The sequence below is a fragment of the Scyliorhinus canicula genome, chromosome 20, assembly GCF_902713615.1.
Source record: "Scyliorhinus canicula chromosome 20, sScyCan1.1, whole genome shotgun sequence".
Classification (NCBI taxonomy): Eukaryota; Metazoa; Chordata; class Chondrichthyes; order Carcharhiniformes; family Scyliorhinidae; genus Scyliorhinus; species Scyliorhinus canicula.
In genome coordinates, this window is record NC_052165.1 from 52519752 (window position 1) to 52535646 (window position 15895).

Here is a 15895-nt window from a genome sequence, read left to right on the forward strand (position 1 = left end):
CTGTGACAGGTATTAAGCTAACTGGCATGATGCTTCCTGCTTCCTATTTTCCTCCTTTCTAGAATACAGGAGTTACATTTTCTACATTCCAGTCTGACGGTACTGTCCAGAATCAAATGAATTTTGGAAAATCATAACCAATGCATCTACTATCTCAGCAGCCACCTTTTTTAAGAGCCTTGGATGGAGTTCATCAGGACCTGAGAACTTGTCAGATTTTAGTTCTCATAATTTTCTCAGTCCCCTTGCCCTGGTGACTACAATTGTTTTTAAGTTCTTCCCCCCTTTCTCCTCTTGATTCACAATTATCTCTGGAATGTCATTTGTACTCCCAAAGTGAAGACAGATACAAAGGGCAGGATTCTCCGCTTGCCGATGCCGAAATCGCAAAATGCGATTGGGCAGAGAATAGCCTCAAATGCTGTTTAGCACTGGACGCCACAAACAGGCGAAATGTGAAAATGAAAAATGAAAATGTCTCTGGAGGGGTGGGTCTCCCAGGTGATCAAAGGCCCCCCGGGTGGTCAGCCTTTGGCCAGGCTGACACCCTGGCACCTTGGCACTTCCAGCCTAGCACCCTGAAAATACCACTGCCAGGTTGGCAGTGCCAGGCTGGCAGTGCCAAGCTGACATTTTGTCCACACTGGGGATCGGGTTTGGAGGTGCCCTACTGTATGTGGTGGGGTGCAGGGGAGCTTGAGGTGAGTTGGGGGCATTGGGGAGATCCGGGGGTTGAATTGGGGGGGGGGTCGAGAGATGCCATTTATAAATGGCGCCATGATCTCTTCCTGCACTGAGGAATTTTGCTCGCCGGTGCTCCTCATGAAAGGACGCTAAAGTGCGGCCTCAGGGAGCGTTCCCTGCCGAGATTGGACACAAAACAGGGGGTGCGATCAAATGGCCATGCTGCGCTGGAAAAGCAGCTTGCCATGGTGCAGCGTGGCTGATAAAAGCCAGGAGACCCTACTCCCGGGATCTACCTGGTTCGCAATGCCTCACGCAATCCAAACTGTTGTACTAATTACTAGCCAACAGCAAACAGAGAGTAGAGATAATGGGTATGTACTCAAATTGGAAAGAAGTGACTATTGGTGTTCCACAAGGATCTGTGCTGGGGCCTTAACTATTCATTATATTTATTAATGACAGAAATATCACAATAGAAAGTTGTAATCCAAGTTTGCAGATGACCCAAAGATTGGTAGCACAGCAAATTGTATTGACAGTAGCATAAAGTTACATATATAGTCAAACAAAGTTGTTGTAAAATGGAAAATGATCCATTTAGGGAGAAAAAAAGAATAAAATATCTAAGTAAAGAGAAATACAAAGGGATTTAGGGATTTAGGGGCCCATGCACACAAATGACTAAAATGTAGCTAGCAATGCAAAAAACAATTAAAAAGGGCTGGAGGGGAGGAATTTTTGTTTGTTACATGTCTTGTTTAGATCACATCTGTAATACTGTGTACTGTTCTACGCACCACAGGAAGCACATTTCCTCAGAAAGCCAGCAAGAGCAACTAGGCTTAGGCAACAAATGCTGGCCATGCCAGTGAGGCTCACATCCCATGAAGAAATGAAAAAAATAGAATGGCTTTGGAAAGAGTGCAGCACAGATTCACCAGAATGTTTCCAGGGCTCCAAGGATTAAATTATGAGGAGAAATTCCATGAACTAGATTTGCATTCCCTGGAATACTGAAGATGAAGAGTGATTGGATTTTCAAAGAAATTGATAGAGTAAATACAGCCTTTATCTGGTGCGGGAGCAGGGGGCGGAGGGCAGAATCTAGGACAAGGGGACCTAACCTTAAAATCACAGCGAGGCCATTCAAGAGAAAATTAGGAGAACACATCTTTACACAAAGGGAACACAAAAAGTAATAGATGTTAGGTAAATTAATATTTTCAAATCTGAGATTAATATATTTTTGCTGGTTAAATGTCCCAAAGGATGTGAGCCGACTCAGATAAATGGAGTTAGTAGACACATTAGCCATGATCTTATTGAATTGTGGAACAGTTTGAAGGGTTGAATGTTCATGTTCCTATGTTACCCATTGTGTTTGGAGTGAGAAAGAGCGGTGGTATACTGTGCCCTTGCAAAGTATTTGATGCAATGGAGAAAACTTCAGGAGGGCGCTGAGGGATATAAGGGCTGTTGCCAGGTATTATTGAGAGAGAGGTGGAGAAATAAAGAACTGTACTCACCTATGCTGTTCTCAGCAGACCACTGAAGCAATATTTTAGTCTCAGGAGGGACATTCATGGAAATTACTATCTCTGCCACCTCTCTCCAGTCATAGTGCATGTAAAAATTCTGAATCTTCTTCTCAGTTGTGGGAATTTGAATTTCCCTCCATGCCCTCACCTTTTCCACCAAGACCTCCAGAGAACAGTCTGACAACTTGAGGACAGGTTTGTGACGCATTCCTTCACCAACAAATTTGCCAGAAGTTGAATGGAATCTCCCATTAAAAATACATTAATTATTTAAATGGGTCCCTGGCTCCTCAGTGGAAGACCCAGCAAAAAAGTTGGTAGGCTGCCCATCCCTGCCGATCAAATGCAACTGAGGCACTAGAGTTAAAATAGCTCAACCCTCAAACTGATGTCATCAGTTGAGTTTGTTGTTTAATTTCCTATCCATAGCCTACTCTCAGTGGAATTCCATCATATATTCTTTTTGATATTGTGATATTGGTTTTAGAACTAGTTTAATAAGACAACAAAAAAGGGCAATGGAATTCAAGGTCTTCCATCATAGTCTTGGGTCCTATATTTTGCAATTGTACTGTGCCAAAGTACTTACTGGGGACGCCAGACACTAGGCGTAATGGTCGTAGGACTCTGAATGCTCTTAGAGCTTTGACATCGAATCCAGCAGCTTTACCTCCAATTGGGTTAATTCCCTCTGCTTTGGTCGCTTGTTCTAAAATAGCACTAAAAAGCCTATAAGAGAACGAAGAAAAAAAGGATATAGTATACTTTATTAAGGACATAGTCACACCAAATGCATAACCCACTTTGCCAAGAAAGTCTCCTTTTACAGTGTGATTAACTCATGGTGTTTTGCCAACTGCAGTAAGAATGTTGTAATTTACTGATGTGCCATTTCATGATTTCAGGACATTCCAATGTAGTCATAGTCGTTGAAACACTTCTGAAAGGCAGTCACTGTTGTAATAGAAAGCAAGCAATTTGTACATAAAATATTTTCACAAACAGCAATGAGATAATGATTGGATAATTTGTATTAGTGATGTTGGTCACATTTTGCCAGTAAGAAGTCTTACAACACCAGGTTAAAGTCCAACAGGTTTGTTTCAAACACGAGCTTTCGGAGCACGGCTCCTTCTTCAGGTGAATGGAAAGGCTTGTTCCAGAAATGTTTATATAGACACAGTCAGAGATGCCCCGGAATGCGAGCACCTGCAGGCAATCAAATCATCAAAGATGCAGAGAGAGAGGTAACTCCAGGTTAAAGAGGTGTGAATTGTCCCAAGCCAGTTCAGTCGGTAGGCCTCTGCAAGTCCACCTACAGAGGCCTACCGACTGAACTGGCTTGGGACAATTCACACCTCTTTAACCTGGAGTTACCTCTCTCTCTGCATCTTTGATGATTTGATTGCCTGCAGGTGCTCGCATTCCGGGGCATCTCTGACTGTGTCTATATAAACATTTCTGGAACAAGCCTTTCCATTCACCTGAAGAAGGAGCCGTGCTCCGAAAGCTCGTGTTTGAAACAAACCTGTTGGACTTTAACCTGGTGTTGTAAGACTTCTTACTGTGCTCACCCCAGTCCAACGCCGGCATCTCCACATCACATTTTGCCAGAACATGGGGAGAGTTTCCCTGCTTTTCTTTGAAAATGCTTTGGGATCATTCACATCTACCTGAGGGCAGATGCAATTTTGGTTTAATACCTCTTCTAAAAGATGGCACCTCAAAAATTGCAGGACTCCCTCACTATTAGGGTATCAGTTGGATTTTGTACCCAAGGGCGCGATCTACCGGCCGCGCCATGCTCGAACAGGAGTGCAACGATGCCGGTCGACGAGGTGAAGCCGCCCGCAGGCTTCCCCGCTGCCAGTATGACTCGTAAGCTCACTTAGAGATTGGGGCACCATTTCAAAATGATGGCCTGATCTCGGAGATAAGCTGCCCAGTGATGAAAAAAATTCTAAGTGTGAGCAAAACTGGTGAGAAAGTCCCCAGGGCCCAACAGAGTGATTAAGTGTCGTGAGATAGCGGTGGGGAACTCTCCAACAGAGCCGGTGGGAAACTCCCAGCAAAACCTGCCACAAATGACACTGGAAACTTTTCTGTTTGGCGCCCCAAGTTTATCCAGTGGGTTTCGAACCTACAACTATCTGACTCAAAGGTTGAGGCTGTTATTATTGAGCCATGGCTAACAATAGAAATAAGACTTGTTTGTATAATTCACAATTGCAAATCCCCATTGACTTATTGATATTTCATTCTTGCGAGGCAGACGTATTGGACAGAGATGATCACAGGACTGATGAGAAATCAATTATATTTAAAATCACTTTTTACGGGAAGAAGTCATCTATGTCCTTAAGGTCAAAAGAAGGACACACAGTAAAATAAAACCAAGATACTTTTAAAAAATATATTTAGAGTGCCCAATTCATTTTTTCCAATTGAAGGATAATTTAGCGTGGCCAATCCACCTACCCTGCACATCTTACCCTGCAACACAGGGAGAATGTGCAAACTCCGCACGGACAGTGACCCAGAGCCGGGATCGAACCTAGGTCCTCGCCGCCGTGAGGCAACAGGGCTAACTCACTGCGCCACCCTGCTGCCCCTAAAACCAAGATGCTTAAGATCTATACCAAATCTAATTAAACAAGAAAATTTATACTAAGCATAAAATTAACTGACTGTCCAAACAGAGATGGCAGCAGACAAAAAGTAATTGAAGATGAGGCTGATTGATAGTTGTGATGGACTTTTGTTTGCATGCATTCGGAACAGAGTGCCATGAAGGAATATAGAGGGTGATGAGGCATTCTTTGGTACAGATTTCAGTGGAATTCCAAATTAAAAGTGAACCACTAGATGGATTATTACAAAGGCATGATATAACAGGGGCTATTAGAAAATCTTAACAAGGTTTCTGGAAAAGTAAGTCATAGTTCACCAATTTAACTGAATTTTTTGAGGATGTTCCAAAATTGGTGCATGCGAGGAATCTGGGGAAGAATCTTCTTGCATTAAGGGTCAAGGAGGCAGGAATTGAAGTATGTGCACTTACACTCAAGAGGAAGAGTGGCTGGCCAAACTCAATGGCGTGGCAGCCAGCCATATGCAGAGAACAGGGCCTGGTCACTCATGTGGCAAGAGTGGATAGGAATCACAGGCCCAGCCTTTAGCTCACAGAGTCAATGATCTGAGCACCATATTTAAATGGTACCAGGATAAGTATCCACTCTTTTCCACTCAACAATATCAATCCAGCTGTTTGTAAGGAGTTTGCATTCTCTGAATATTCTGTGATACTGCACCCCACCACTCCACCTTTACTTTTGTCACCACTTATTAATAATAATAATAATAATAATCTTTTATTGCCACAAGTAGGTTTACATTGCCATGATGTTACTGTGAAAAGCCCACAGTCGCCACATTCTAGTGCCTGTTCGGGTACACAGAGGGAGAATTCAGAATGTCCAAATTGCCGAACAGCATGTCTTTCAGGACTTGTGGGAGAAAACCGGAGCACGGAGGAAACCCATGCAGTCACGGGGAAAAGGTGCAGACTCCGAACAGTGACCCAGCCGGGAATCGAACCTGGGACCCTGGAGCTGTGAAGCCACAGTGCTCACCACTGTGCTACCATGCTGCCCTGATTCCATGCATTTCTGGAACTGGAAGCCATCACACTGCTCTCTCCTTTAATCATCTTTGATTTTCCTCCATCACCCTCGACCAACTGTAACTCACCCTAGTGTTTCTTGCTGGTTAGCCCCCAACACCCTGGAACTATCCCCTCGATTTGCCATCCAACATCATTGACCACCCATCCAACATCTATTACCTGCCCACTGTTACCCTCAACTCTCAGGACCTCACCATTGACCTTCCCTACATAAACCTTGATCTCCCCACTGTGGTGATCACAAGTTAACTAGATGCAATACAACTGAGCAAACACTAGAGGGAGCACGGGAGAGCCATATAAATAGACCGGGACAGGAAGTGAGGACACACTTCACAGAAGGCAGAACTCGTAGCAGGGCACAGACACACCAGCTAGTAGCACTTGAGGTAGCTGTAGGTTAAGCTCTGAAGAGAGAACAAATTCACAATAAAGCATCTTCTCCACATTTGAGACTACGAGCTTTATTAAGACTCGAGGAACAACACATGGTACCCAGGAGTGGCTTCAGACGCTTACTACAGGACAACTCAGTGGCAGACACAGAAAGAACAAAATGGCATGGAAATCTCCTACTGGACATTCGACTTGGGAAGACATCGCTGATGGGAGGATGTGCCTTGGATTCCCACTTCAGCTGGACACGACTGGAAATGTAAGAAGTGTCTGGAAAAGGTTTAAACAATGGTTCGATTTCGGTATCATAGCAAATGATGCAGCAGCAGCCTCAGACTAAATTAAAATAGCAATCCTCATCGAAGGACATGAAGCTAGGAAAGTTTATAATGGATTTAAATACTCAAAAGGTGAAGACAGAAACAGCTTACAAACAATACTAAACAAATTTGAAGAGTACTGTAAGGAATTTGAACAGCAAGGCATGCTCAGAGGCCAAACTGCACAGAGACTGAGTGATGCAAAACTTAAAAAATCACGAAAAGAACAAGAAATCGCGAATGAAAAGTACAGATTAAAAAGAAGAAATAACATGAATTTTTCACAAAGCCAAAACTCTGAAATCCAGTCCAGATCGGAAAGAAAAGGTAACTTACAACTTTTAGAAAGAAAAAACGCTGAAATCCGCGATAAAATGGCGTCGGAGCACATTTTGCAGTCTCGGGCAAGCAAAAAACTACAAATTGCGTCTGCGCATGCGCCGGAACCGGAAGCCGCACATGCGCAGTTAAAAAAAGGTTGTGTTGCCGATCGTTATGCGCATGCGCAAGCCGCGCATGCGCAGTCTAAAAAAGTTTTGGTCGCGGATCGTTATGCGCATGCGCAAGCTGCGCATGCGCAATGGACACAAAACCGCACAGTGAAGGAGGAAGGCCGATTTGCGCATGCGCAATTCATTCCTACGCGTGACGTCATGACGTCTGAGCATCCCGACGACGCCTACTTAAAAGGGAAATGCCCGAAAATTGAAAACAAGACACTTAAAGTGGTAAAAGCAAATTTTCTTGCCTCAGAACACAGAAAAACGCCTGAACTTAAACGAACAGTTAAAAACAACTTGCACAACACCCTGAAAAAAGCAGTCTGCACCACCCAAAGTGAAGAGAACAAAAAGAATTCCGAAACAACAAAAGATGATTTGTTTTTCGAAGATTACCTCTCAGACATGGCTGAGTCAGTCGGATATGCTTATCACAGCATCAGCGACACGGTCGCAAAGTTCAACACGAATCAACTCATGGTAGAAGAATCCAACCAAGATGATTTGGTTTTCGAAGAATACTACTCAGACATAGCTGAGTCAGTCGGATATGCTAATCACAGCATCAGCGACACGGTCGCAAAGTTCAACACGAACCAACTCGTGGTAGAAGAAGCCAACCAAGATGATTTGGGTTTCAAAGACTACTACTCAGAGATGGCTGAGTTATTTGGATATGCTGATCACAGCATCAGCGACACCGTTGCAAAGCTCAACACGAATCTACTCGTGGTAGATGAATCCAACACCATGATGCCATGGCAGCTCGTCGATACATTGGATGACAGCAATACCCAAGACGAAGACGACGCCACACAGAGAGCACAGAAAGACTCCACAGAGCGAGTGATGACAGGCTCCACAGTGCGAGTGATGAAAGACTCCAACAGGGATGCAAGCAAACACTCCCTGGCGAACACCATGCATGAACAAGACCATGAAGGTCAACCCGCTGTATCTGAGCAACCGCAAGCAGACTATGAAAGTCTACCAAGCTCACATGAACAAGAATAAGACAACGTACATCTAACCACTGACACCATGCATGAGCAAGACCATGAAGGTCAACCTGCCGTATCTGAGCAACCACAAGCAGACTGTGAAAGTCTACCAAGCTCACATGAACAAGAAGAAGACAATGTACCTCTACCCACTGCATGCGAAAACAGTGACAAGGTGATCACACTCGACGTACAGGATCACAGCGAGACTGACAGTTCTCAGCTTGTCTGTACAGAAGCACAGCGCGAAAACAGTGACAAGGTGATCACACTCGACGTACAGGATCACAGCGAGACTGACAGTTCTCAGCTTGTCTGTACAGAAGCACAGAGTCGGGCCACCCAACAGTCCAGAGAGACAACGCCGAAAGAAAACATGCAGATTTTGACTCCAGAAGAGGAGCACCTGGAGTCCAGAGAGACCACGCCAACAGAAACCATGCAGATTTTGACTCCAGAAGAGGAGCACCTGGAGTCCAGAGAGACCACGCCAACAGAAACCATGCAGATTTTGACTCCAGAAGAGGAGCACCAAGAGTCCAGTGAGACAACATCAACAGAAATCATGAAGATTTTAACTCCAGAAGCGGAGCACCAAGAGTCCAGAGAGACAACATCAACAGAAATCATGAAGATTTTAACTCCAGAAGAGGAGCGCCAAGAGTCCAGAGACACCATGTAAATTGTAATCATGAAGTTTTTGACTCCAGAAGAGGAGCGCCAAGAATCCAGAGACACCGCGTCAAATGAAATCGAGAAGAATTTGACTCCAGAAGAGGAGCACCAAGAAAGCAAAGATGAGGAATCAAATCCTCCACAAATGATTGATGTCACCAGCACCGATGCAACATCAGATCATTCGCACCACTCTCGAGACGAAATGCTCAATGACTCAAATTATCCACACGGGACACTCATAGAGTATAACAAGAAAAACAAAAGTCAAAAGCACAGCAGAAACGAGAACAACAACAGCAAGAACAAAAGCAACAGGAAGCGCGACAAGACAAACAACAAAGTCAGGCACAAAGATAGCGACAACGACAGAGACAGAAACAACAAGAACGGCAACGAAAACAACAAAGTCAGGAACAAAGATAGCGACAACACCAAAGACAGAAACGACAAAAACAGCAACAAGTACGGCAACGAAAACAACAAAGACAGGAACGACAGAAACAACAGCAATGAAGCAACGACTTGTACACAATGGTACTACTCGGCACATGAAGGACAATGCCACAGCACACTGCAAAACGATGACAAGACTACAAACATGTCGTGGGATGACAACGAATCGCACAAACTCACATCTGCTCCAGAACAAGCAAGCACACCAGCATCCAAGGCGGATGAGATAATAAATCAATACCACAAGCACAGAAAAAAGTCCATGCCAGTCAACATCAGTGATGTGACCATGCAAACACCTCGGGATGACGCATTGGGTACTTAAGATAACAAGGAACACCAACAACATTCACAACGGAGTTGCAATATCAATATCACCACGTCATCAACAACAAAAAGAAAAAAAACTGAACAAATTCATCAATGAGTCAATTTATGGACTCATAAATGTTTTATTAAGATTGGACTCATAAATACATTGGCTTTGTAAAAATATGCAATAGCACCATCACTTGTATAGATACACATATCATAAGTAACTGTCTTGTATAATTTTCTTTAACGATGTACAGAAAATATGTAAAGAGAAAAAGGGGGATGTGGTGATCGTAGATTGACTAGATACAATACAATTGAGCAAACACTAGAGGGAGAGCTATAAATACACCGGGACAGGATGTACAATTTTCTTTAACGATGTACAGAAAATATGTAAAGAGAAAAAGGGGGATGTGGTGATCACAAGTTAACTAGATGCAATACAACTGAGCAAACACTAGAGGGAGCACGGGAGAGCCATATAAATAGACCGGGACAGGAAGTGAGGACACACTTCACAGAAGGCAGAACTCGTAGCAGGGCACAGACACACCAGCTAGTAGCACTTGAGGTAGCCGTAGGTTAAGCTCTGAAGAGAGAACAAATTCACAATAAAGCATCTTCTCCACATTTGAGACTACGAGCTTTATTAAGACTCGAGGAACAACACACCCACAACCATACTTGACCTATCATTGCTAGGCATTGATGATTGCTGCACAGACCAGCTTTCTCCCTCTGTCCTCCACAAGCTTTTGTAGGACTGCCACCTCACTCCCTCCTTCAGTCAGCCATGCCTCATTCTCCTTTCACAGGCACCTCCCGTTTTCCCTCCCTGCCTCCATTGGTCAGGTATGTCTGGTTCCCCTTTACAACTGCTACCCGATCGCAATGCATCAGTGCCTCCTCTCACCTATGTTTCTGGAACATACCGCTTCATTCACCCGAGGAAGGAGCAGTGCTACGAAAGCTAGTGATTTGAAACAAACCTGTTGGACTTTAACCTGGTGTTGTAAGACTTCTTACTGTGCTCCTCTCACCTGGTTCAACAAAGCTCCCCATACAAGAAAAGCTGTTCCTTGTCACCACAGTCACCAGGAAGGCTACTCACCTGCTGCATGCCACCTTTAACCAGTTGTAAATCTGAAGGTCTGTGTTTCTTGTTTGCTGCACACTTAATTCCAAGGTACTGTTTAATCGGGCAAAGTTAAGTTTCAGTGAACATGCATGGCATGTTAATGTATTAAAAAAGGTTTCCTACTGCTGATGAGCCTCAGCCTTCTTTAGAAATATCAATATGTAGAAAGGGCCAGAGTATGGACTGCTGACCTGAAGCAGAGGATGTCCATCAGTTGTAGAATCATAACCCAATGAAAGGAAAACAATGCATTCAAGAGTGGGAGAAAAGAAATTTGGTGTAAAAGGGAGGGAAAAAATCCACAGGTTTACTCATTAAATTTGTTACTCATTAAATCTTACTTTATTTTAGAGTTTGTTTAATACTGATTAATTTTCGTTCTTTTGTCCATTTCAATGTTATTTATGAAGTTTTTCATCCTGCAAAAGTATTGTGACTGACAGAGCCTTTAAAAAAAATATTTTTATTCTCCTCATTTTCAATTTTTTCATCAAATATACAACCAACAAAAGCTAACCAACAATAACAAATACAAAAGCAATCCCCCAACCGTGTCCCCTTCAACATGCAAACCCAAACATCACCCCTGCATCCCAAATGCAAAACAAGACCAAAAGAGAATCCATAATCATCTCATACATGGTAAAGAATAAACTCAACATCCCCCCTCTTTTGACCATGCCCACAAGTTAAAGTGCTGCCTGATGTACCATCAATTCGACTCAAGACACAATTAGGATCCAAACTGTGGCTTTAATCAGCTGGTTGTTAGCCCGGTGGTTGACTACAGAGTAAGGCCGACCGCCGGGAACTCTGGGTACTTATACCCCGCCTCGGAGGCGGGGTCTACTTGCCTCTCGACCAATTGGTGAGCAGTCACATGACTAGTCCCAGCCAATCGGACGAGAGGCACATGACCAGCCAGAGCCAATGGGAAACCCATGCTCTGCACCAATGGCAGTGCTCACATTCATACCACCACACTGCCTCAACTGCCTCCAAATTTTCAGCGTTGCCACCACCAGTAGACTCCCAGAATATTTACCCAGGACCATCGAGAGCGGCACTGTTGCCAACCCTCTCAACCCCGACCCCTTGCACAGATTCTCCTCCATTCTAACCCACTGGGACTCCCTCCTCACCCAACTCCTCACCTTCTCAGCATTCAGCGCCCAGTAATAATACAATAGATTCAGGAAGACCAACCCCCCTGCCTACCGTCATCTCTGCAGAAGTACCTTCCTAATCCTAGCCACCTTCTCTCCCCCCCCCCCTCCCCCCACCCCCACCCCCGCAATAAACGAGGTAATCAACTTCTCCACCTCTTTAATAAACGCCTTGGTAAAAAGATCGGCAGAACTGAAACATAAACAAAAACCACGGCAACAACCCAACCTGCCAGCGACAGAAGAAGACTATCCCACCTTGCCAAGTCTGCCTTCTCCCTCCCCACCAAGCTATTAAGATTGTACTTACGGAGCCCCCCCCCCCCCATTCCCACGTACCTGCACCCCCAGATATCTAAAGTGGGTTGCCGCCCTACGGAATGGCAGCCCACCCACCCCCGCCCCTGGCTGAGACACCGCAAAGTATTCACTTTTGTCCAAATTTAACTTATACCCCGTTCAGCAACACCAGTAACCCCCCCCCCCCATCAATACACTTGACTCTTAGACACATACAATAATAAATCATCCACGTATAAAGACACCTAATGTTCCAAATCCTCTGCACTCTCCCTTCCACACACCCCAAACCCCTCAGTGTGATAGCCAAAGTCTCAATAGCTAGCGCAAATAACAGAGGGAACATGGGACACCCCTGCCTGGTCCCCGGTGTAGAGCAAAATACCCCAAACTCACACTATTTGTGCAGACACTCGCCCTCGGGCTCCCTATACAATAGCCGTACCCACTCCACAAAACACGGACGAATCCCAGACCGCTCTAACACCGGCATCAAATACCTCCACTCTACTCGATCAAATGCCTTTTCTGCGTCTGGCGCTGCCACCACCTCTGTCTCCCTCCCGTCCGCCGGTGCCATAACCACATTTAACACCCTCCTGATGTTCGAAAATAGCTGTCTCCCTTTCACAAACCCCGTCAGGTCTTCCCCTATCACCTTTGGAAGGCACTGCTCCAACTTTCGCCAATATCTTTGCATCCACATTCAATAGCGTACGACCCACACTCTGTTGGATCTTTATCTTTCTTTAGCAGCAAGGAGATCGATGCCTGTCCCAACGTCCGTGGCAGCATCCCCTTCCCTATAGCTTCCTCGAACATTCCTACCTTCAGCGGCCAACCCATCCCCAAATTTCTTACAATACTCTGCTGGGAACCCCCAACCCTGCTACCTTCCCTGACTGCATCCTCCCAATTGCCTCCTTTATCTCCTGTTCCCCTATCGTCCCCTCCAATATAACCCTATCCTGCTCCTCCAACCTCGGGTTTTCCAAACCACCCAGTAATTCCTATGTCTCCCTCTCCTCCCCTGGTGGCTCTGACATACAAATTTTCGTAAAACTCCTCGAGCACCCTATTGATCTGATCCGGGCAATCACCATAGACCTTATGGACCGCGGAGAAAAACAAATATCCTCGCTCGTCCGGGTGCAAAAATCTCCACGGGTCCACTCCTCCCATTTCCTCCATAAGCCCAGTCAATGCCTTTGCCCCCTCACCTCGAGAGCGCAGCTGTGACTGTGTTGTTCCTTGTGTCTTAATAAAGCTCGTAGTCTCAAAGGTGGAGTAGATGCTTTATTGTGAGTTTGTTCTGTCTTCAGTGCTTAACTTACAGCTACCTCAATGCTGCCTGCCTGTGTCTTGCTGCCAGTTCTCCCTTCTGTGAAGTGTGTCCTGACTTTCTGTTCCTCTGTATTTAAAGCTCTCCCATGCTCCCTCTAGTGCTTGCTCACATGATCAATGGTGGGGTCAATAGTAACGGGGCTGACTGGATGGTCGCAGGAGGTATTGGAATTAGGAGGATGTGACTGTGGAGGAGAATTGGAGGAAATTGATGGTGACAGGGAGAGGCTGAAAGGTGTTGTTGCACTCATGACATCATCATCTAGCAACATCATCTGTGCCTTCACTGAGAAATGATGCAGTTGGAAAAACAAACTTGAAAAAAAAAGATATGGGAGGGGAGAAGGTCAGAATGACTATTTTCGGCTGAATGAAGAAGCAAACTATTAACTATTTATTCAAGCGATAGCAAGGCTCAGCTAAGTACTGATTTTGAGGCTCAGCTGCCCATTGTAGGAGCATTGCTAATGAGGCACATTTATGGGAGAATCAATTAAGCTTTGGGGCTACATTTGAGTTGGTGTGATTGGCCATCTGTTCCTGTCAGAGGCATGTAAAAAGGGATGGAGGATAAGTCAATCAAGAATGACAGCTGCTGGACAAAAGTTGCGTGCACACTCCAAACCTCAATATTCCCAGTTTATGGTCATGGTTTACAAGTCACAATGCCTAATGCCATGACATTAGTACACATAAGGGGCTGGATTCTCTGCAGCCCAGTGACAAAATTGCGTTTGGTGTGGGGGCAGCGAACCGACATTTGACAACCGAATCGCGCCGGGCGCCATTCCAGTGATTCTCCGGGATCGACCCGGAGAATCGCTCGTCCATGAATCATGCCGCATGGCTGGGGGGCCATTATCAAAGGCCCTCCCAGCAATACTCCGCTCCAAACCAGCTGATTTCCCGACCCCATGGTTCTAACAACGTATGGCCGGTCGGGACTCAGTCCGCAGCCGCCCTGGTGGTGGTGGTGGTGGTGGTGGTGGGGGGTGGGGGGGGGGGGGTATCCAGCACTTGGGGGGTGGGGTTTCTTATGGGCGGCCAGGGCTGTCATAATAATTAAGTCAGTACTCACCATCTGCCCTAATGATGGGATTAATTCTTGGAAGAACTTAAACCACATAAAATTAAGTAGCCTTGGCAACACATGGCTGCTGTGGAACCTGAACAACACTCACTTCTTGCACGCAACAAAGCCACACAGTGTAGTAGTCACTCATGGCCTCACAAAGTCAGTATGCATCGCAGCTTACAAGTGGCTGTAATTCCAAATTACACAGCTCAATAAGATGTCATGACCACACTCATCACTCTTCAAGGCATTAACGGCTGGATGGGTCAACAAGGAACAGCATCATGAGAACACTATAGATTCCATCACCAGTTCATCTCAATGCAGATATTGAGGCATCATCTTGCTATTGCCTCCAATTGCCCTCATTGTCATTCACACATCAAGAAGCAATAAACTCTTACAACCAGCCCCATGTGAGGTTCCCCAAAATTTGTTGATCATGGTTAGACCCCTTGATTTGTCACTGTCTGGCTGGGATATCCTCAAATTGTTCCAAACCCGAATGAGGAGGGATGACTGTCTTTATTCAACCAACCCATTGCTGGTAGTAACAAGGTTTAATCTAACAAAGTTTCCTTTCCCTTGGGTAACTTTTCCAGACCCAAGAGATGTTCAAAAAGAAGCCAATTAAACCAGGCTTTCTTGAGTTAATAGAGAATGTTTATTAACTACTGAAAAAGGTGAGGAGAAATGCAAAACACATGCATATACATTTGTAGATTAGAAGTAAGAATTGAATCCAATAGTTCGTAAATATAAATAAACATTGTGACTTGTGTGAATAGATGATGATGTGTGTAGCCATTATGAATTGATTCCGGTATAGTCTACTTCTGCCAGCGAATAGTTGATACTTTGATTCAGGTATCTTGTGGTTTGGTGGAGAGATTTCAGTTCTTTTTCCAGCTGTGATCCCGTTGCTGGTTTTTTGACTTCCACAGTCATAGAGAATGTTTATACCTATTTCGGAAAAAAGGTGGCCATTTGCTGCTTCTGGTACTGTATCACACACCTTCATTGTGGAAAACATCCAACTGTTTTTCCTCACTGAACACACACACAGTCAGACCAACAGTCAGACACAGGCAAGGCCCTGGACAGATCTCTCAGCTAGTTTTTAATTCCCTTCTTTGTATATTCCAATTGGAATCCTGGAATCCACTCATTGATGTAGGCAATTACATGCAAGGTCTTTTAGATGGGATAGCCATTAAGCCTTTATATTCTTTTGTTTTTATCGGAGATGGTAATTGAATGGAGTATCAATGGATGCTTTAAGAAGTACCTTGTCTG

General features: G+C 44.8%; 1 protein-coding gene across 4 annotated transcripts in view; it reads right to left on the minus strand.

The window, feature by feature from the left end:
- cacna1c (calcium channel, voltage-dependent, L type, alpha 1C subunit) overlaps nucleotides 1–15895 on the minus strand; it is a 1225933-nt gene that overhangs the window by 925494 nt on the left and 284544 nt on the right. For all 4 annotated transcript variants that reach the window (XM_038780480.1, XM_038780479.1, XM_038780478.1 and 1 more), the window contains exon 5: nucleotides 2815–2954. In XM_038780480.1, coding sequence (XP_038636408.1) covers nucleotides 2815–2954 — 140 coding nt within the window. The remainder of the gene's footprint in view (nucleotides 1–2814; nucleotides 2955–15895) is intronic.